Below are 26416 nucleotides of genomic sequence, written 5' to 3' on the forward strand. Positions count from 1 at the left end.
TGACTACTCCAGAGATCTGCAGAACATTGCTCTGTTTCATCTACCGCCTGACAGATACATAGTGATATATTCTGCAGATTATTACATTACTGACTACTCCAGAGATCTGCAGAACATTGCTCTGTTCCATCTACCGCCTGACAGATACATAGTGATATATTCTGCAGATTATTACATTACTGACTACTCCAGAGATCTGCAGAACATTGCTCTGTTCCATCTACCGCTTGACAGATACATAGTGATATATTCTTAGATTATTACATTACTGACTACTCCAGAAATCTGCAGAACATTGCTCTGTTCCATATACCGCCTGACAGATATCTAGTGATATATTCTGCAGATTATTACATTACTGACTACTCCAGAGATCTGCAGAACATTGCTCTGTTTCATCTACCGCCTGACAGATACATAGTTATATATTCTGCAGATTATTACATTACTGACTACTCCAGAGATCTGCAGAACATTGCTCTGTTCCATCTACCGCCTGATAGATACATAGTGATATATTCTGCAGATTATTACATTACTGACTACTCCAGAGATCTGCAGAACATTGCTCTGCTCCATCTATCGCCTGACAGATACATAGTGATATATTCTGCAGATTATTACATTACTGACTACTCCAGAGATCTGCAGAACATTGCTCTGTTCCATCTACCGCCTGATAGATACATAGTGATATATTCTGCAGATTATTACATTACTGACTACTCCAGAGATCTGCAGAACATTGCTCTGCTCCATCTATCGCCGGACAGATACATAGTGATATATTCTGCAGATTATTACATTACTGACTACTCCAGAGATCTGCAGAACATTGCTCTGCTCCATCTATCGCCTGACAGATACATAGTGATATATTCTGCAGATTATTACATTATTGACTACTCCAGAGATCTGCAGAACATTGCTCTGTTTCATCTACCGCCTGACAGATACATAGTTATATATTCTGCACATTATAACATTACTGACTACTCCAGAGATCTGCAGAGCATTGCTCTGTTCCATCTACCGCCTGACAGATACATAGTGATATATTCTGCAGATTATTACATTACTGACTACTCCAGAGATCTGCAGAACATTGCTCTGTTTCATCTACCGCCTGACAGATACATAGTGATATATTCTGCAGATTATTACATTACTGACTACTCCAGAGATCTGCAGAACATTGCTCTGTTTCATCTACCGCCTGACAGATACATAGTGATATATTCTGCAGATTATTACATTACTGACTACTCCAGAGATCTGCAGAACATTGCTCTGTTTCATCTACCGCCTGACAGATACATAGTGATATATTCTGCAGATTATTACATTACTGACTACTCCAGAGATCTGCAGAACATTGCCCTGTTTCATCTACCGCCTGACAGATACATAGTGATATATTCTACAGATTATTACATTACTGACTACTCCAGAGACTGCAGAACATTGCTCTGTTCTATCTACCGCCTGACAGATACATAGTTATATATTCTGCAGATTATTACATTACTGACTACTCCAGAGACTGCAGAACATTGCTCTGTTCCATCTACCGCCTGACAGATACATAGTGATATATTCTGCAGATTATTACATTACTGACTACTCCAGAGATCTGCAGAACATTGCTCTGTTCCATATACCCCCTGACAGATATCTAGTGATATATTCTGCAGATTATTACATTACTGACTACTCCAGAGATCTGCAGAACATTGCTCTGTTCCATATACCCCCTGACAGATACATAGTTATATATTCTGTAGATTATTACATTACTGACTACTCCAGAGATCTGCAGAACATTGCTCTGTTCCATCTACTGCCTGACAGATACATAGTGATATATTCTGCAGATTATTACATTACTGACTACTCCAGAGATCTGCAGAACATTGCTCTGTTTCATCTACCGCCTGACAGATACATAGTGATATATTCTGCAGATTATTACATTACTGACTACTCCAGAGATCTGCAGAACATTGCTCTGTTCCATCTACCGCCTGACAGATACATAGTTATATATTCTGCAGATTATTACATTACTGACTACTCCAGAGACTGCAGAACATTGCTCTGTTTCATCTACCGCCTGACAGATACATAGTGATATATTCTGCAGATTATTACATTACTGACTACTCCAGAGATCTGCAGAACATTGCTCTGTTTCATCTACCGCCTGACAGATACATAGTGATATATTCTGCAGATTATTACATTACTGACTACTCCAGAGACATGCAGAACATTGCTCTGTTTCATCTACCGCCTGACAGATACGTAGTGATATATTCTGCAGATTATTACATTACTGACTACTCCAGAGATCTGCAGAACATTGCTCTGTTCCATCTACCGCCTGACAGATACATAGTGATATATTCTGCAGATTATTACATTACTGACTACTCCAGAGATCTGCAGAACATTGCTCTGTTTCATCTACCGCCTGACAGATACATAGTGATATATTCTGCAGATTATTACATTACTGACTACTCCAGAGACATGCAGAACATTGCTCTGTTTCATCTACCGCCTGACAGATACGTAGTGATATATTCTGCAGATTATTACATTACTGACTACTCCAGAGATCTGCAGAACATTGCTCTGTTCCATCTACCGCCTGACAGATACATAGTGATATATTCTGCAGATTATAAAATTACTGACTACTCCAGAGATCTGCAGAACATTGCTCTGTTTCATCTACCTCCTGACAGATACATAGTGATATATTCTGCAGATTATTACATTACTGACTACTCCAGAGATCTGCAGAACATTGCTCTGTTCCATCTACCGCCTGACAGATACATAGTGATATATTCTGCAGATTATTACATTACTGACTACTCCAGTGATCTGCAGAACATTGCTCTGTTCCATCTACCGCCTGATAGATACATAGTGATATATTCTGCAGATTATTACATTACTGACTACTCCAGAGATCTGCAGAACATTGCTCTGTTTCATCTACCGCCTGACAGATACATAGTTATATATTCTGTAGATTATTACATTACTGACTACTCCAGAGATCTGCAGAACATTGCTCTGTTTCATCTACCGCCTGACAGATACATAGTGATATATTCTGCAGATTATTACATTACTGACTACTCCAGAGATCTGCAGAACATTGCTCTGTTTCATCTACCGCCTGACAGATACATAGTGATATATTCTGCAGATTATTACATTACTGACTACTCCAGAGATCTGCAGAACATTGCTCTGTTTCATCTACCGCCTGACAGATACATAGTGATATATTCTGCAGATTATTACATTACTGACTACTCCAGAGATCTGCAGAACATTGCTCTGTTCCATCTACTGCCTGATAGATTCATAGTGATATATTCTGCAGATTATTACATTACTGACTACTCCAGAGATCTGCAGAACATTGCTCTGTTTCATCTACCGCCTGACAGATACATAGTGATATATTCTGCAGATTATTACATTACTGACTACTCCAGAGATCTGCAGAACATTGCTCTGTTCCATCTACTGCCTGATAGATACATAGTGATATATTCTGCAGATTATTAAAATACTGACTACTCCAGAGATCTGCAGAACATTGCTCTGTTTCATCTACCGCCTGACAGATACATAGTGATATATTCTGCAGATTATTACATTACTGACTACTCCAGAGATCTGCAGAACATTGCTCTGTTTCATCTACCGCCTGACAGATACATAGTGATATATTCTGCAGATTATTACATTACTGACTACTCCAGAGATCTGCAGAACATTGCCCTGTTTCATCTACCGCCTGACAGATACATAGTTATATATTCTGCAGATTATTACATTACTGACTACTCCAGAGATCTGCAGAACATTGCCCTGTTTCATCTACCGCCTGACAGATACATAGTGATATATTCTGCAGATTATTACATTACTGACTACTCCAGAGACTGCAGAACATTGCTCTGTTCCATCTACCGCCTGACAGATACATAGTGATATATTCTGCAGATTATTACATTACTGACTACTCCAGAGATCTGCAGAACATTGCTCTGTTCCATCTACCGCCTGACAGGTACATAGTGATATATTCTGCAGATTATTACATTACTGACTACTCCAGAGATCTGCAGAACATTGCTCTGTTCCATCTACCGCCTGACAGATATCTAGTGATATATTCTGCAGATTATTACATTACTGACTACTCCAGTGATCTGCAGAACATTGCTCTGTTTCATCTACCGCCTGACAGATACATAGTGATATATTCTGCAGATTATTACATTACTGACTACTCCAGAGATCTGCAGAACATTGCTCTGTTCCATCTACCGCCTGACAGATACATAGTGATATATTCTGCAGATTATTACATTACTGACTACTCCAGAGATCTGCAGATCATTGCTCTGTTCCATCTACCGCTTGACAGATACATAGTGATATATTCTTAGATTATTACATTACTGACTACTCCAGAGATCTGCAGAACATTGCTCTGTTTCATCTACCGCCTGACAGATATCTAGTGATATATTCTGCAGATTATTACATTACTGACTACTCCAGAGATCTGCAGAACATTGCTCTGTTTCATCTACCGCCTGACAGATACATAGTTATATATTCTGCAGATTATTACATTACTGACTACTCCAGAGATCTGCAGAACATTGCTCTGTTCCATCTACCGCCTGATAGATACATAGTGATATATTCTGCAGATTATTAAATTACTGACTACTCCAGAGATCTGCAGAACATTGCTCTGCTCCATCTATCGCCTGACAGATACATAGTGATATATTCTGCAGATTATTACACTACTGACTACTCCAGAGATCTGCAGAACATTGCTCTGTTCCATCTACCGCCTGATAGATACATAGTGATATATTCTGCAGATTATTACATTACTGACTACTCCAGAGATCTGCAGAACATTGCTCTGCTCCATCTATCGCCGGACAGATACATAGTGATATATTCTGCAGATTATTACATTACTGACTACTCCAGAGATTTGTAGAACATTGCTCTGCTCCATCTATCGCCTGACAGATACATAGTGATATATTCTGCAGATTATTACATTATTGACTACTCCAGAGATCTGCAGAACATTGCTCTGTTTCATCTACCGCCTGACAGATACATAGTTATATATTCTACACATTATAACATTACTGACTACTCCAGAGATCTGCAGAACATTCCTCTGTTTCATCTACCGCCTGACAGATACATAGTGATATATTCTGCAGATTATTACATTACTGACTACTCCAGAGATCTGCAGAGCATTGCTCTGTTCCATCTACCGCCTGACAGATACATAGTGATATATTCTGCAGATTATTACATTACTGACTACTCCAGAGATCTGCAGAACATTGCTCTGTTTCATCTACCGCCTGACAGATACATAGTGATATATTCTGCAGATTATTACATTACTGACTACTCCAGAGATCTGCAGAACATTGCTCTGTTTCATCTACCGCCTGACAGATACATAGTGATATATTCTGCAGATTATTACATTACTGACTACTCCAGAGATCTGCAGAACATTGCTCTGTTTCATCTACCGCCTGACAGATACATAGTGATATATTCTGCAGATTATTACATTACTGACTACTCCAGAGATCTGCAGAACATTGCACTGTTTCATCTACCGCCTGACAGATACATAGTGATATATTCTACAGATTATTACATTACTGACCTACTCCAGAGACTGCAGAACATTGCTCTGTTCTATCTACCGCCTGACAGATACATAGTTATATATTCTGCAGATTATTACATTACTGACTACTCCAGAGACTGCAGAACATTGCTCTGTTCCATCTACCGCCTGACAGATACATAGTGATATATTCTGCAGATTATTACATTACTGACTACTCCAGAGATCTGCAGAACATTGCTCTGTTCCATATACCCCCTGACAGATATCTAGTGATATATTCTGCAGATTATTACATTACTGACTACTCCAGAAATCTGCAGAACATTGCTCTGTTCCATATACCCCCTGACAGATACATAGTTATATATTCTGTAGATTATTACATTACTGACTACTCCAGAGATCTGCAGAACATTGCTCTGTTCCATCTACTGCCTGACAGATACATAGTGATATATTCTGCAGATTATTACATTACTGACTACTCCAGAGATCTGCAGAACATTGCTCTGTTTCATCTACCGCCTGACAGATACATAGTGATATATTCTGCAGATTATTACATTACTGACTACTCCAGAGATCTGCAGAACATTGCTCTGTTCCATCTACCGCCTGACAGATACATAGTTATATATTCTGCAGATTATTACATTACTGACTACTCCAGAGACTGCAGAACATTGCTCTGTTTCATCTACCGCCTGACAGATACATAGTGATATATTCTGCAGATTATTACATTACTGACTACTCCAGAGATCTGCAGAACATTGCTCTGTTTCATCTACCGCCTGACAGATACATAGTGATATATTCTGCAGATTATTACATTACTGACTACTCCAGAGACATGCAGAACATTGCTCTGTTTCATCTACCGCCTGACAGATACGTAGTGATATATTCTGCAGATTATTACATTACTGACTACTCCAGAGATCTGCAGAACATTGCTCTGTTCCATCTACCGCCTGACAGATACATAGTGATATATTCTGCAGATTATAAAATTACTGACTACTCCAGAGATCTGCAGAACATTGCTCTGTTTCATCTACCGCCTGACAGATACATAGTGATATATTCTGCAGATTATTACATTACTGACTACTCCAGAGATCTGCAGAACATTGCTCTGTTCCATCTACCGCCTGACAGATACATAGTGATATATTCTGCAGATTATTACATTACTGACTACTCCAGTGATCTGCAGAACATTGCTCTGTTCCATCTACCGCCTGATAGATACATAGTGATATATTCTGCAGATTATTACATTACTGACTACTCCAGAGACTGCAGAACATTGCTCTGTTCCATCTACCGCCTGACAGATACATAGTGATATATTCTGCAGATTATTACATTACTGACTACTCCAGAGATCTGCAGAACATTGCTCTGTTTCATCTACCGCCTGACAGATACATAGTGATATATTCTGCAGATTATTACATTACTGACTACTCCAGAGATCTGCAGAACATTGCTCTGTTTCATCTACCGCCTGACAGATACATAGTGATATATTCTGCAGATTATTACATTACTGACTACTCCAGAGATCTGCAGAACATTGCTCTGTTTCATCTACCGCCTGACAGATACATAGTGATATATTCTGCAGATTATTACATTACTGACTACTCCAGAGATCTGCAGAACATTGCTCTGTTTTATCTACCGCCTGACAGATACATAGTGATATATTCTGCAGATTATTACATTACTGACTACTCCAGAGATCTGCAGAACATTGCTCTGTTCCATCTACCGCCTGACAGATACATAGTGATATATTCTGCAGATTATTACATTACTGACTACTCCAGAGATCTGCAGAACATTGCTCTGTTTCATCTACCGCCTGACAGATACATAGTGATATATTCTGCAGATTATTACATTACTGACTACTCCAGAGATCTGCAGAACATTGCTCTGTTCCATATACCGCCTGACAGATACATAGTGATATATTCTGCAGATTATTACATTACTGACTACTCCAGTGATCTGCAGAACATTGCTCTGTTCCATATACCCCCTGACAGATATCTAGTGATATATTCTGCAGATTATTACATTACTGACTACTCCAGAGATCTGCAGAACATTGCTCTGTTCCATCTACCGCCTGATAGATACATAGTGATATATTCTGCAGATTATTACATTACTGACTACTCCAGAGATCTGCAGAACATTCCTCTGTTTCATCTACCGCCTGACAGATACATAGTGATATATTCTGCAGATTATTACATTACTGACTACTCCAGAGATCTGCAGAACATTGCTCTGTTCCATCTATCGCCTGACAGATACATAGTGATATATTCTGCAGATTATTACATTACTGACTACTCCAGAGATCTGCAGAACATTGCTCTGTTTCATCTACCGCCTGACAGATACATAGTGATATATTCTTTAGATTATTACATTACTGACTACTCCAGAGATCTGCAGAACATTGCTCTGTTTCATCTACCGCCTGACAGATACATAGTGATATATTCTGCAGATTATTACATTACTGACTACTCCAGAGATCTGCAGAACATTGCCCTGTTTCATCTACCGCCTGACAGATACATAGTGATATATTCTACAGATTATTACATTACTGACTACTCCAGAGACTGCAGAACATTGCTCTGTTCTATCTACCGCCTGACAGATACATAGTTATATATTCTGCAGATTATTACATTACTGACTACTCCAGAGACTGCAGAACATTGCTCTGTTCCATCTACCGCCTGACAGATACAGAGTGATATATTCTGCAGATTATTACATTACTGACTACTCCAGAGATCTGCAGAACATTGCTCTGTTCCATATACCCCCTGACAGATATCTAGTGATATATTCTGCAGATTATTACATTACTGACTACTCCAGAGATCTGCAGAACATTGCTCTGTTTCATCTACTGCCTGACAGATACATAATGATATATTCTGCAGATTATTACATTACTGACTACTCCAGAGATCTGCAGAACATTGCTCTGTTCCATATACCCCCTGACAGATACATAGTTATATATTCTGTAGATTATTACATTACTGACTACTCCAGAGATCTGCAGAACATTGCTCTGTTCCATCTACTGCCTGATAGATACATAGTGATATATTCTGCAGATTATTACATTACTGACTACTCCAGAGATCTGCAGAACATTGCTCTGTTTCATCTACCGCCTGACAGATACATAGTGATATATTCTGCAGATTATTACATTACTGACTACTCCAGAGATCTGCAGAACATTGCTCTGTTTCATCTACCACCTGACAGATACATAGTGATATATTCTGCAGATTATTACATTACTGACTACTCCAGAAATCTGCAGAACATTGCCCTGTTTCATCTACCGCCTGACAGATACATAGTGATATATTCTGCAGATTATTACATTACTGACTACTCCAGAGACTGCAGAACATTGCTCTGTTTCATCTACCGCCTGACAGATACATAGTAATATATTCTGCAGATTATTACATTACTGACTACTCCAGAGATCTGCAGAACATTGCTCTGTTTCATCTACCGCCTGACAGATACATAGTGATATATTCTGCAGATTATTACATTACTGACTACTCCAGAGACATGCAGAACATTGCTCTGTTTCATCTACCGCCTGACAGATACATAGTGATATATTCTGCAGATTATTACATTACTGACTACTCCAGAGATCTGCAGAACATTGCTCTGATTCATCTACCGCCTGACAGATACATAGTGATATATTCTACAGATTATTACATTACTGACTACTCCAGAGACTGCAGAACATTGCTCTGTTCTATCTACCGCCTGACAGATACATAGTTATATATTCTGCAGATTATTACATTACTGACTACTCCAGAGACTGCAGAACATTGCTCTGTTCCATCTACCGCCTGACAGATACATAGTGATATATTCTGCAGATTATTACATTACTGACTACTCCAGAGACTGCAGAACATTGCTCTGTTCCATCTACCGCCTGACAGATACATAGTGATATATTCTGCAGATTATTACATTACTGACTACTCCAGAGATCTGCAGAACAGTGCTCTGTTCCATATACCCCCTGACAGATATCTAGTGATATATTCTGCAGATTATTACATTACTGACTACTCCAGAGATCTGCAGAACATTGCTCTGTTCCATATACCCCCTGACAGATACATAGTTATATATTCTGTAGATTATTACATTACTGACTACTCCAGAGATCTGCAGAACATTGCTCTGTTCCATCTACTGCCTGATAGATACATAGTGATATATTCTGCAGATTATTAAAATACTGACTACTCCAGAGATCTGCAGAACATTGCTCTGTTTCATCTACCGCCTGACAGATACATAGTGATATATTCTGCAGATTATTACATTACTGACTACTCCAGAGATCTGCAGAACATTGCTCTGTTTCATCTACCGCCTGACAGATACATAGTGATATATTCTGCAGATTATTACATTACTGACTACTCCAGAGATCTGCAGAACATTGCCCTGTTTCATCTACCGCCTGACAGATACATAGTGATATATTCTGCAGATTATTACATTACTGACTACTCCAGAGACTGCAGAACATTGCTCTGTTTCATCTACCGCCTGACAGATACATAGTAATATATTCTGCAGATTATTACATTACTGACTACTCCAGAGATCTGCAGAACATTGCTCTGTTTCATCTACCGCCTGACAGATACATAGTGATATATTCTGCAGATTATTACATTACTGACTACTCCAGACATGCAGAACATTGCTCTGTTTCATCTACCGCCTGACAGATACATAGTGATATATTCTGCAGATTATTACATTACTGACTACTCCAGAGATCTGCAGAACATTGCTCTGATTCATCTACCGCCTGACAGATACATAGTGATATATTCTGCAGATTATTACATTACTGACTACTCCAGAGATCTGCAGAACATTGCTCTGTTCCATCTACCGCCTGACAGATACATAGTGATATATTCTGCAGATTATTACATTACTGACTACTCCAGTGATCTGCAGAACATTGCTCTGTTCCATCTACCGCTTGACAGATAGTTATATATTCTGCAGATTATTACATTACTGACTACTCCAGAGATCTGCAGAACATTGCTCTTTTCCATCTACCGCCTGATAGATACATAGTGATATATTCTGCAGATTATTACATTACTGACTATTCCAGAGATCTGCAGAACATTGCTCTGTTCCATATACCCCCTGACAGATACATAGTTATATATTCTGTAGATTATTACATTACTGACTACTCCAGAGATCTGCAGAACATTGCTCTGTTCCATCTACCCCCTGACAGATACATAGTTATATATTCTGCAGATTATTACATTACTGACTACTCCAGAGATCTGCAGAACATTGCTCTGTTCCATCTACTGCCTGATAGATACATAGTGATATATTCTGCAGATTATTACATTACTGACTACTCCAGAGATCTGCAGAACATTGCTCTGTTCCATCTACCCCCTGACAGATACATAGTTATATATTCTGCAGATTATTACATTACTGACTACTCCAGAGATCTGCAGAACATTGCTCTTTTCCATCTACCGCCTTATAGATACATAGTGATATATTCTGCAGATTATTACATTACTGACTACTCCAGAGATCTGCAGAACATTGCTCTGTTCCATATACCCCCTGACAGATACATAGTTATATATTCTGTAGATTATTACATTACTGACTACTCCAGAGATCTGCAGAACATTGCTCTGTTCCATCTACCCCCTGACAGATACATAGTTATATATTCTGCAGATTATTACATTACTGACTACTCCAGAGATCTGCAGAACATTGCTCTGTTCCATCTACCGCCTGACAGATACATAGTGATATATTCTGCAGATTATTACATTACTGACTACTCCAGAGATCTGCAGAACATTGCTCTGTTCCATCTACCGCCTGACAGATACATAGTGATATATTCTGCAGATTATTACATTACTGACTACTCCAGAGATCTGCAGAACATTGCTCTGTTCCATCTACCGCCTGACAGATATCTAGTTATATATTCTGCAGATTATTACATTACTGACTACTCCAGAGATCTGCAGAACATTGCTCTGTTCCATATACCCCCTGACAGATACATAGTGATATATTCTGCAGATTATTACATTACTGACTACTCCAGTGATCTGCAGAACATTGCTCTGTTCCATCTACCGCTTGACAGATAGTTATATATTCTGCAGATTATTACATTACTGACCTCTGTAGAGATCTGCAGAACATTGCTCTGTTCCATATACCCCCTGACAGATACATAGTGATATATTCTGCAGATTATTACATTACTGACTACTCCAGAGATCTGCAGAACATTGCTCTGTTCCATATGCCCCCTGACAGATATCTAGTGATATATTCTGCAGATTATTACATTACTGACTACTCCAGAGATCTGCAGAACATTGCTCTGTTCCATCTACCGCCTGATAGATACATAGTGATATATTCTGCAGATTATTACATTACTGACTACTCCAGAGATCTGCAGAACATTACTCTGTTTCATCTACCGCCTGACAGATACATAGTGATATATTCTGCAGATTATTACATTACTGACTACTCCAGAGATCTGCAGAACATTGCTCTGTTTCATCTACCGCCTGACAGATACATAGTGATATATTCTGCAGATTATTACATTACTGACTACTCCAGAGATCTGCAGAACATTGCTCTGTTCCATCTATCGCTTGACAGATACATAGTGATATATTCTGCAGATTATTACATTACTGACTACTCCAGAGATCTGCAGAACATTGCTCTGTTTCATCTACCGCCTGACAGATACATAGTGATATATTCTGCAGATTATTACATTACTGACTACTCCAGAGATCTGCAGAACATTGCTCTGTTCCATCTACCGCCTGACAGATACATAGTGATATATTCTGCAGATTATTACATTACTGACTACTCCAGAGATCTGCAGAACATTGCTCTGTTTCATCTACCGCCTGACAGATACATAGTGATATATTCTGCAGATTATTACATTACTGACTACTCCAGAGATCTGCAGAACATTGCTCTGTTTCATCTACCGCCTGACAGATACATAGTGATATATTCTGCAGATTATTACTTTACTGACTACTCCAGAGATCTGCAGAACATTGCTCTGTTCCATATACCCCCTGACAGATATCTAGTGATATATTCTGCAGATTATTACATTACTGACTACTCCAGAGATCTGCAGAACATTGCTCTGTTCCATCTACTGCCTGATAGATTCATAGTGATATATTCTGCAGATTATTACATTACTGACTACTCCAGAGATCTGCAGAACATTGCTCTGTTTCATCTACCGCCTGACAGATACATAGTGATATATTCTGCAGATTATTACATTACTGACTACTCCAGAGATCTGCAGAACATTGCTCTGTTTCATCTACCGCCTGACAGATACATAGTGATATATTCTGCAGATTATTACATTACTGACTACTCCAGAGATCTGCAGAACATTGCCCTGTTTCATCTACCGCCTGACAGATACATAGTGTTATATTCTGCAGATTATTACATTACTGACTACTCCAGAGACTGCAGAACATTGCTCTGTTTCTTCTACCGCCTGACAGATACATAGTGATATATTCTGCAGATTATTACATTACTGACTACTCCAGAGATCTGCAGAACATTGCTCTGTTCCATCTATCGCCTGACAGATACATAGTGATATATTCTGCAGATTATTACATTACTGACTACTGCAGAGATCTGCAGAACATTGCTCTGTTTCATCTACCGCCTGACAGATACATAGTGATATATTCTGCAGATTATTACATTACTGACTACTCCAGAAATCTGCAGAACATTGCTCTGTTTCATCCACCGCCTGACAGATACATAGTGATATATTCTGCAGATTATTACATTACTGACTACTCCAGAGATCTGCAGAACATTGCCCTGTTTCATCTACCGCCTGACAGATACATAGTGATATCTTCTACAGATTATTACATTACTGACTACTCCAGAGACTGCAGAACATTGCTCTGTTCTATCTACCGCCTGACAGATACATAGTTATATATTCTGCAGATTATTACATTACTGACTACTCCAGAGACTGCAGAACATTGCTCTGTTCCATCTACCGCCTGACAGATACATAGTGATATATTCTGCAGATTATTACATTACTGACTACTCCAGAGATCTGCAGAACATTGCTCTGTTCCATATACCCCCTGACAGATATCTAGTGATATATTCTGCAGATTATTACATTACTGACTACTCCAGAGATCTGCAGAACATTGCTCTGTTCCATATACCCCCTGACAGATACATAGTTATATATTCTGTAGATTATTACATTACTGACTACTCCAGAGATCTGCAGAACATTGCTCTGTTCCATCTACTGCCTGATAGATACATAGTGATATATTCTGCAGATTATTACATTACTGACTACTCCAGAGATCTGCAGAACATTGCTCTGTTTCATCTACCGCCTGACAGATACATAGTGATATATTCTGCAGATTATTACATTACTGACTACTCCAGAGATCTGCAGAACATTGCCCTGTTTCATCTACCGCCTGACAGATACATAGTGATATATTCTGCAGATTATTACATTACTGACTACTCCAGAGACTGCAGAACATTGCTCTGTTTCATCTACCGCCTGACAGATACATAGTAATATATTCTGCAGATTATTACATTACTGACTACTCCAGAGATCTGCAGAACATTGCTCTGTTTCATCTACCGCCTGACAGATACATAGTGATATATTCTGCAGATTATTACATTACTGACTACTCCAGAGACATGCAGAACATTGCTCTGTTTCATCTACCGCCTGACAGATACATAGTGATATATTCTGCAGATTATTACATTACTGACTACTCCAGAGATCTGCAGAACATTGCTCTGATTCATCTACCGCCTGACAGATACATAGTGATATATTCTGCAGATTATTACATTACTGACTACTCCAGAGATCTGCAGAACATTGCTCTGTTCCATCTACCGCCTGACAGATACATAGTGATATATTCTGCAGATTATTACATTACTGACTACTCCAGTGATCTGCAGAACATTGCTCTGTTCCATCTACCGCTTGACAGATAGTTATATATTCTGCAGATTATTACATTACTGACCTCTGTAGAGATCTGCAGAACATTGCTCTGTTCCATCTACCGCCTGACAGATACATAGTGATATATTCTGCAGATTATTACATTACTGACCTCTGTAGAGATCTGCAGAACATTGCTCTGTTCCATCTACCGCCTGATAGATACATAGTGATATATTCTGCAGATTATTACATTACTGACTACTCCAGAGATCTGCAGAACATTGCTCTGTTCCATCTACCGCCTGACAGATACATAGTGATATATTCTGCAGATTATTACATTACTGACTACTCCAGAGATCTGCAGAACATTGCTCTGTTCCATCTATCGCCTGACAGATACATAGTGATATATTCTGCAGATTATTACATTACTGACAACTCTAGAGATCTGCAGAACATTGCTCTGTTCATCTACCGCCTGACAGATACATAGTGATATATTCTGCAGATTATTACATTACTGACTACTCCAGAGATCTGCAGAACATTGCTCTGTTTCATCTGCCGCCTGACAGATACATAATGATATATTCTGCAGATTATTACATTACTGACTACTCCAGAGATCTGCAGAACATTGCTCAGTTCCATCTACCGCCTGACAGATACATAGTGATATATTCTGCAGATTATTACATTACTGACTACTCCAGAGACTGCAGAACATTGCTCTGTTCCATCTACCGCCTGACAGATACATAGTGATATATTCTGCAGATTATTACATTACTGACTACTCCAGAGATCTGCAGAACATTGCTCTGTTTCATCTACCGCCTGACAGATACATAGTGATATATTCTGCAGATTATTACATTACTGACTACTCCAGAGATCTGCAGAACATTGCTCTGTTTCATCTACCGCCTGACAGATACATAGTGATATATTCTGCAGATTATTACATTACTGACTACTCCAGAGATCTGCAGAACATTGCTCTGTTTCATCTACCGCCTGACAGATACATAGTGATATATTCTGCAGATTATTACATTACTGACTACTCCAGAGATCTGCAGAACATTGCTCTGTTTCATCTACCGCCTGACAGATACATAGTGATATATTCTGCAGATTATTACATTACTGACTACTCCAGAGATCTGCAGAACATTGCTCTGTTCCATCTACCGCCTGACAGATACATAGTGATATATTCTGCAGATTATTACATTACTGACTACTCCAGAGATCTGCAGAACATTGCTCTGTTTCATCTACCGCCTGACAGATACATAGTGATATATTCTGCAGATTATTACATTACTGACTACTCCAGAGATCTGCAGAACATTGCTCTGTTCCATATACCGCCTGACAGATACATAGTGATATATTCTGCAGATTATTACATTACTGACTACTCCAGAGATCTGCAGAACATTGCTCTGCTCCATCTATCGCCTGACAGATACATAGTGATATATTCTGCAGATTATTACATTACTGACTACTCCAGAGATCTGCAGAACATTGCTCTGTTCCATCTACCGCCTGACAGGTACATAGTGATATATTCTGCAGATTATTACACTACTCCAGAGATCTGCAGAGCATTGCTCTATTCCATATACCCCCTGACAGATATCTAGTTATATATTCTGCAGATTATTACATTACTGACTACTCCAGAGATCTGCAGAACATTGCTCTGTTCCATATGCCCCCTGACAGATACATAGTTATATATTCTGTAGATTATTACATTACTGACTACTCCAGAGATCTGCAGAACATTGCTCTGTTTCATCTACCGCCTGATAGATACATTGTGATATATTCTGCAGATTATTAAAATACTGACTACTCCAGAGATCTGCAGAACATTGCTCTGTTTCATCTACCGCCTGACAGATACATAGTGATATATTCTGCAGATTATTACATTACTGACTACTCCAGAGATCTGCAGAACATTGCCCTGTTTCATCTACCGCCTGACAGATACATAGTTATATATTCTGCAGATTATTACATTACTGACTACTCCAGAGACATGCAGAACATTGCTCTGTTTCATCTACCGCCTGACAGATACATAGTGATATATTCTGCACATTATATTACTGACTACTCCAGAGATCTGCAGAACATTGCTCTGCTCCATCTATCGCCTGACAGATACATAGTGATATATTCTGCAGATTATTACATTACTGACTACTCCAGAGATCTGCAGAACATTGCTCTGTTTCATCTACCGCCTGACAGATACATAGTTATATATTCTGCACATTATAACATTACTGACTACTCCAGAGATCTGCAGAACATTGCTCTGCTCCATCTATCGCCTGACAGATACATAGTGATATATTCTGCAGATTATTACATTACTGACTACTCCAGAGATCTGCAGAACATTGCTCTGTTTCATCTACCGCCTGACAGATACATAGTGATATATTCTGCAGATTATTACATTACTGACTACTCCAGAGATCTGCAGAACATTGCTCTGTTTCATCTACCGCCTGACAGATACATAGTTATATATTCTGCACATTATAACATTACTGACTACTCCAGAGATCTGCAGAACATTGCTCTGTTCCATCTACCCCCTGACAGATACATAGTGATAAATCCTGCAGATTATTACATTACTGACTACTCCAGAGATCTGCAGAACATTGCTCTGCTCCATCTATCGCCTGACAGATACATAGTGATATATTCTGCAGATTATTACATTACTGACTACTCCAGAGATCTGCAGAACATTGCTCTGTTCCATCTACCGCCTAACAGGTACATAGTTATATATATTCTGCAGATTATTACATTACTGACTACTCCAGAGATCTGCAGAACATTGCTCTGTTCCATATACCCCCTGACAGATACATAGTTATATATTCTGTAGATTATTACATTACTGACTACTCCAGAGATCTGCAGAACATTGCTCTGTTTCATCTACCGCCTGACAGATACATAGTGATATATTCTGCAGATTATTACATTACTGACTACTCCAGAGATCTGCAGAACATTGCTCTGTTTCATCTACCGCCTGACAGATACATAGTGATATATTCTGCAGATTATTACATTACTGACTACTCCAGAGATCTGCAGAACATTGCCCTGTTTCATCTACCGCCTGACAGATACATAGTTATATATTCTGCAGATTATTACATTACTGACTACTCCAGAGACATGCAGAACATTGCTCTGTTTCATCTACCGCCTGACAGATACATAGTGATATATTCTGCAGATTATTACATTACTGACTACTCCAGAGACATGCAGAACATTGCTCTGTTTCATCTACCGCCTGACAGATACATAGTTATATATTCTGCAGATTATTACATTACTGACTACTCCAGAGATCTGCAGAACATTGCCCTGTTTCATCTACCGCCTGACAGATACATAGTGATATATTCTGCAGATTATTACATTACTGACTACTCCAGAGACTGCAGAACATTGCTCTGTTCCATCTACCGCCTGACAGATACATAGTTATATATTCTGCAGATTATTACATTACTGACTACTCCAGAGACATGCAGAACATTTGCTCTGTTTCATCTACCGCCTGACAGATACATAGTGATATATTCTGCAGATTATTACATTACTGACTACTCCAGAGACATGCAGAACATTGCTCTGTTTCATCTCCCGCCTGACAGATACATAGTGATATATTCTGCAGATTATTACATTACTGACTACTCCAGAGATCTGCAGAACATTGCTCTGTTTCATCTACCGCCTGACAGATACATAGTGATATATTCTGCAGATTATTACATTACTGACTACTCCAGAGATCTGCAGAACATTGCTCTGTTTCATCTACCGCCTGACAGATACATAATGATATATTCTGCAGTTTATTACATTACTGACTACTCCAGAGAAATGCAGAACATTGCTCTGTTCCATCTACCGCCTGACAGATACATAGTGATATATTCTGCAGATTATTACAATACTGACTACTCCAGAGATCTGCAGAACATTGCTCTGTTTCATCTACCGCCTGACAGCTACATAGTGATATATTCTGCAGATTATTACATTACTGACTACTCCAGAGATCTGCAGAACATTGCTCTGTTTCATCTACCGCCTGACGGATACATAGTGATATATTCTGCAGATTATTACATTACAGACTACTCCAGAGATCTGCAGAACATTGCTCTGTTTCATCTACCGCCTGACAGATACATAGTGATATATTCTGCAGATTATTACATTACTGACTACTCCAGAGATCTGCAGAACATTGCTCTGTTTCATCTACCGCCTGACAGATACATAATGATATATTCTGCAGATTATTACATTACTGACTACTCCAGAGATCTGCAGAACATTGCTCTGTTTCATCTACTGCCTGACAGATACATAGTGATATATTCTGCAGATTATTACATTACTGACTACTCTAGAGATCTGCAGAACATTGCTCTTTCATCTACCGCCTGACAGATACATAGTGATACATTCTGCAGATTATTACATTACTGACTACTCCAGTGATCTGCAGAACATTGCTCTGTTTCATCTACCGCCTGACAGGTACATAGTTATACATTCTGCAGATTATTACATTACTGACTACTCCAGAGATCTGCAAAACATTGCTCTGTTTCATCTACTGCCTGACAGATACATAGTTATATATTCTGCAGATTATTACATTACTGACTACTCCAGAGATCTGCAGAACATTGCTCTGTTTCATCTACCGCCTGACAGATACATAGTGATATATTCTGCAGATTATTACATTACTGACTACTCCAGAGATCTGCAGAACATTGCTCTGTTTCATCTACCACCTGACAGATACATAGTGATATATTCTGCAGATTATTACATTACTGACTACTCCTGAGACATGCAGAACATTGCTCTGTTTCATCTACCGCCTGACAGATACATAGTGATATATTCTGCAGATTATTACATTACTGACTACTCCAGAGATCTGCAGAACATTGCTCTGTTCCATCTACCGCCTGACAGATACATTGTTCTATATTCTGCAGATTATTACATTACTGACTACTCCAGTGATCTGCAGAACATTGCTCTATTCCATCTACCGCTTGACAGATAGTTATATATTCTGCAGATTATTACATTACTGACCTCTGTAGAGATCTGCAGAACATTGCTCTGTTTCATCTACTGCCTGACAGATACATAGTTATATATTCTGCAGATTATTACATTACTGACTACTCCAGAGATCTGCAGAACATTGCTCTGTTTCATCTACCACCTGACAGATACATAGTGATATATTCTGCAGATTATTACATTACTGACTACTCTATAGATCTGCAGAACATTGCTCTGTTTCATCTACCACCTGACAGATACATAGTGATATATTCTGCAGATTATTACATTACTGACTACTCCATAGATCTGCAGAACATTGCTCTGTTTCATCTACCCCCTGACAGGTACATAGTGATATATTCTGCAGATTATGACATTACTGACTACTCCAGAGATCTGCAGAACATTGCCCTGTTTCATCTTCCGCCTGACAGATACATAGTTATATATTCTGCAGATTATTACATTACTGACTACTCCTGAGACATGCAGAACATTGCTCTGTTTCATCTACCGCCTGACAGATACATAGTGATATATTCTGCAGATTATTACATTACTGACTACTCCAGAGACATGCAGAACATTGCTCTGTTTCATCTACCGCCTGACAGATACATAATGATATATTCTGCAGATTATTACATTACTGACTACTCCAGAGATCTGCAGAACATTGCTCTGTTTCATCTACCGCCTGACAGATACATAGTGATATATTCTGCAGATTATTACATTACTGACTACTCCAGAAATCTGCAGAACATTGCTCTGTTTCATCTACCGCCTGACAGATACATAGTGATATATTCTGCAGATTATTACATTACTGACTACTCCAGAGATCTGCAGAACATTGCTCTGTTCCATCTACCGCCTGACAGATACATAGTGATATATTCTGCAGATTATTACATTACTGACTACTCCAGAGATCTGCAGAACATTGCTCTGTTTCATCTACCGCCTGACAGCTACATAGTGATATATTCTGCAGATTATTACATTACTGACTACTCCAGAGATCTGCAGAACATTGCTCTGTTTCATCTACCGCCTGACGGATACATAGTGATATATTCTGCAGATTATTACATTACTGACTACTCCAGAGATCTGCAGAACATTGCTCTGTTTCATCTACCGCCTGACAGATACATAGTGATATATTCTGCAGATTATTACATTACTGACTACTCCAGAGATCTGCAGAACATTGCTCTGTTTCATCTACCGCCTGACAGATACATAATGATATATTCTGCAGATTATTACATTACTGACTACTCCAGAGATCTGCAGAACATTGCTCTGTTTCATCTACTGCCTGACAGATACATAGTGATATATTCTGCAGATTATTACATTACTGACTACTCCAGAGATCTGCAGAACATTGCTCTTTCATCTACCGCCTGACAGATACATAGTGATACATTCTGCAGATTATTACATTACTGACTACTCCAGTGATCTGCAGAACATTGCTCTGTTTCATCTACCGCCTGACAGGTACATAGTTATACATTCTGCAGATTATTACATTACTGACTACTCCAGAGATCTGCAGAACATTGCTCTGTTTCATCTACTGCCTGACAGATACATAGTTATATATTCTGCAGATTATTACATTACTGACTACTCCAGAGATCTGCAGAACATTGCTCTGTTTCATCTACCGCCTGACAGATACATAGTGATATATTCTGCAGATTATTACATTACTGACTACTCCAGAGATCTGCAGAACATTGCTCTGTTTCATCTACCACCTGACAGATACATAGTGATATATTCTGCAGATTATTACATTACTGACTACTCCTGAGACATGCAGAACATTGCTCTGTTTCATCTACCGCCTGACAGATACATAGTGATATATTCTGCAGATTATTACATTACTGACTACTCCAGAGATCTGCAGAACATTGCTCTGTTCCATCTACCGCCTGACAGATACATTGTTCTATATTCTGCAGATTATTACATTACTGACTACTCCAGTGATCTGCAGAACATTGCTCTATTCCATCTACCGCTTGACAGATAGTTATATATTCTGCAGATTATTACATTACTGACCTCTGTAGAGATCTGCAGAACATTGCTCTGTTTCATCTACTGCCTGACAGATACATAGTTATATATTCTGCAGATTATTACATTACTGACTACTCCAGAGATCTGCAGAACATTGCTCTGTTTCATCTACCACCTGACAGATACATAGTGATATATTCTGCAGATTATTACATTACTGACTACTCCATAGATCTGCAGAACATTGCTCTGTTTCATCTACCACCTGACAGATACATAGTGATATATTCTGCAGATTATTACATTACTGACTACTCCATAGATCTGCAGAACATTGCTCTGTTTCATCTACCCCCTGACAGGTACATAGTGATATATTCTGCAGATTATTACATTACTGACTACTCCAGAGATCTGCAGAACATTGCCCTGTTTCATCTTCCGCCTGACAGATACATAGTTATATATTCTGCAGATTATTACATTACTGACTACTCCAGAGACATGCAGAACATTGCTCTGTTTCATCTACCGCCTGACAGATACATAGTGATATATTCTGCAGATTATTACATTACTGACTACTCCAGAGACATGCAGAACATTGCTCTGTTTCATCTACCGCCTGACAGATACATAGTTATATATTCTGCAGATTATTACATTACTGACTACTCCAGAGATCTGCAGAACATTGCTCTGTTTCATCTACCACCTGACAGATACATAGTGATATATTCTGCAGATTATTACATTACTGACTACTCCATAGATCTGCAGAACATTGCTCTGTTTCATCTACCACCTGACAGATACATAGTGATATATTCTGCAGATTATTACATTACTGACTACTCCATAGATCTGCAGAACATTGCTCTGTTTCATCTACCCCCTGACAGGTACATAGTGATATATTCTGCAGATTATTACATTACTGACTACTCCAGAGATCTGCAGAACATTGCCCTGTTTCATCTTCCGCCTGACAGATACATAGTTATATATTCTGCAGATTATTACATTACTGACTACTCCTGAGACATGCAGAACATTGCTCTGTTTCATCTACCGCCTGACAGATACATAGTGATATATTCTGCAGATTATTACATTACTGACTACTCCAGAGACATGCAGAACATTGCTCTGTTTCATCTACCGCCTGACAGATACATAGTTATATATTCTGCAGATTATTACATTACTGACTACTCCAGAGATCTGCAGAACATTGCCCTGTTTCATCTACCGCCTGACAGATACATAGTTATATATTCTGCAGATTATTACATTACTGACTACTCCAGAGACATGCAGAACATTGCTCTGTTTCATCTACCGCCTGACAGATACATAGTGATATATTCTGCAGATTATTACATTACTGACTACTCCAGAGACATGCAGAACATTGCTCTGTTTCATCTCCCGCCTGACAGATACATAGTGATATATTCTGCAGATTATTACATTACTGACTACTCCAGAGATCTGCAGAACATTGCTCTGTTTCATCTACCGCCTGACAGATACATAGTGATATATTCTGCAGATTATTACATTACTGACTACTCCAGAGACATGCAGAACATTGCTCTGTTTCATCTACCGCCTGACAGATACATAGTGATATATTCTGCAGATTATTACTTTACTGACTACTCCAGAGATCTGCAGAACATTGCTCTGTTTCATCTACCGCCTGACAGATACATAGTTATATATTCTGCAGATTATTACTTTACGGACTACTCCAGAGATCTGCAGAACATTGCTCTGTTCCATCTACCGCCTGACAGATACATAGTGATATATTCTGCAGATTATTACTTTACTGACTACTCCAGAGACAGCAGAACATTGCTCTGTTCCATCTACCGCCTGACAGATACATAGTGATATATTCTGCAGATTATTACATTACTGACTACTCCAGAGATCTGCAGAACATTGCTCTGTTCCATCTACCGCCTGACAGATACATTGTTCTATATTCTGCAGATTATTACATTACTGACTACTCCAGTGATCTGCAGAACATTGCTCTATTCCATCTACCGCTTGACAGATAGTTATATATTCTGCAGATTATTACATTACTGACCTCTGTAGAGATCTGCAGAACATTGCTCTGTTTCATCTATCGCCTGACAGATACATAGTGATATATTCTGCAGATTATTACATTACTGACTACTCCAGAGATCTGCAGAACATTGCTCTGTTCCATCTACCGCCTGACAGATACATAGTGATATATTCTGCAGATTATTACATTACTGACTACTCCAGAGATCTGCAGAACATTGCCCTGTTCTATCGATCCTGGATAGAAACATATTGTTATATTATGCAGATTTTATTATATTACTGACCTCTGTAGAGATCTGCAGAACATTGCTCTATCCCATCTACCCCCTGCCTGCTCCAGCTTTCTATCCACTCTATGATGTAATAAATAACGACACTACATATGTGTTAGAGCAATGACCGCAGTCTGCACTACCGGACGCGATTTCCCATTGTAGGTTGTGGAAGGATGAGATTGAGATGCAGCTGACCCGGTGCTTGTGTCTCTGTATTAGGGTGATTGTGAGTCTGGACGGCCAGTTCCTGCATTACATCTTTCCCTATCAGTTCCTGGACTCCCCGGAGTGGGAATCTCTGCGGCCCTCGGAAGAAGGAACATTTCAGGTGAGGACATAGGGCCTGATTCAGGCAGGATTGCAAAGTGCTAAGACGCACGCAGTCGGTCGATTTTCGCGATCGGGAATGAGAGCGCAGTGTGTACGCAGACTCATTGCAGAACGATTGACAGGAAGTTCCGTTTGGGGGTGGTCGGGCGAACGCAGGCGTATCAGTGCGTGGGGACGGCATTACAAGGGCGTGCATAAATTAGTCACTGCAATACCATACGCAGCCTGAGGCCTCATAGCGTGTGCTGAAGTTAGTAATTCCCGGCCTTACCTGTGCGTATGAATCCGATGTTACTCCATGTTACCGATTGTTTCGCTGTGTTTCCCAACTGTACTATTCAGCCTTTAGGGATGGGGGCCAAACGAATATGCAGCCTCCCCCGCCTTCCTAGATATAACCAGCTGAACGCCGAATTCGTGTTCTCCTTGGGCTTTGGTTAGGAAAGTAATCGTAAAAATATTTTTTACCCCATTAATAAATTAGTACTTGTTTACCGTGTCCTTAAAATTTATTACAAATAATGTCCACTTACAGGAAAATATAAATAACGCCCCTTTAAAAAATAGTAGTACCCCTACTAAAATTATTTTTAATTTTTTGCTCCCTTATAATCATTCATCTCCATATTGTAAAAATGATAAAGTAGTGTCTCTATTTTTGATGAAAATAATGATAATAATTAGCACCTTACCTGTACCCTCGTCCCTGTCTGTGACATAGTCTAAGTGAGAAACACAGATGGCCCGAGCGCTCCAAAGTCTGTTCAGCTGGTTAATAATCAGGATAATAATAGGATCCAGCCAATCAGATGCTAGGACTGCTCAGTTATCTCCTGGCGGCCCCACCCCCTTGCCTGGAGGAGCGGACCCGATGATGAATAGCGCACACTGTTAGAGAAGGGAGGGGCCTACGTTTTGTTGTTGTTTTTGTTATTATTTTTTTAACCAAGGTCACCGACAAGATAAGTGTGATGGCAGCTACGCCGCCTGTCACGGCCACGTCTATTGTTTTGCGTATTTTTCGGGTGTGTTTGCGGCATATTTTCATCTCCCTGCCCGTTACACTCTGCACTTGTGATAAATCGCTACGGCGGCGGCTTACAGCAACTCAGGTTTTAAAATCTTGGTTTTCTGGTAATTTTCTAAAATTGCAGAAGCCATTAATTCCCCCCCGATGTCTTTATGAAGCTGTGATCAGAGATTATGTTTTACCAACTTGCTGAGGTATCATTCCCTTATCTTAAAAGCTGTTTGTTGTATGGTGATTTAATCATGGTGCCATGCCCCCCCAGTTCCACTCTCCTGTTTGTGTCACACACCCCATGCACCTCTCTCCTGCCTGTGCCACATCCTCAAGCACCTCTCTCCTGCCTGTGCCACACCCCCCAGCATCTCTCTCCTGCCTGTGCCACATCCTCCACCTCTCTCCTGCCTGTGCCACACCCCCCAGCTCCTCTCTCCTGCCTATGCCACACCCCCAGCACCTCTCTCCTGCCCATGCCATGCCCCCAGCACCTCTTTTCTCTCCTGCCTGTGCCATGCCCCCCAACACCTCTCTCCAGCCTGTGCCACGCCTCTTAA

At 39.4% G+C, this 26416-nt stretch overlaps 1 protein-coding gene across 2 annotated transcripts in view; it reads left to right on the forward strand.

Annotated features, from left to right (window-relative positions):
• Nucleotides 1-26416, forward strand: part of POPDC2 (popeye domain cAMP effector 2) — a 173777-nt gene that overhangs the window by 140224 nt on the left and 7137 nt on the right. For both annotated transcript variants that reach the window (XM_088463943.1, XM_088463942.1), the window contains exon 3: nt 24725-24833. In XM_088463943.1, the coding sequence (XP_088320069.1) occupies nt 24725-24833 (109 nt within the window). The remainder of the gene's footprint in view (nt 1-24724; nt 24834-26416) is intronic.

The sequence above is a fragment of the Taudactylus pleione genome, unplaced genomic scaffold (assembly GCF_031769625.1).
Source record: "Taudactylus pleione unplaced genomic scaffold, aTauple2 ptg001518l, whole genome shotgun sequence".
NCBI lineage: Eukaryota > Metazoa > Chordata > Amphibia > Anura > Myobatrachidae > Taudactylus > Taudactylus pleione.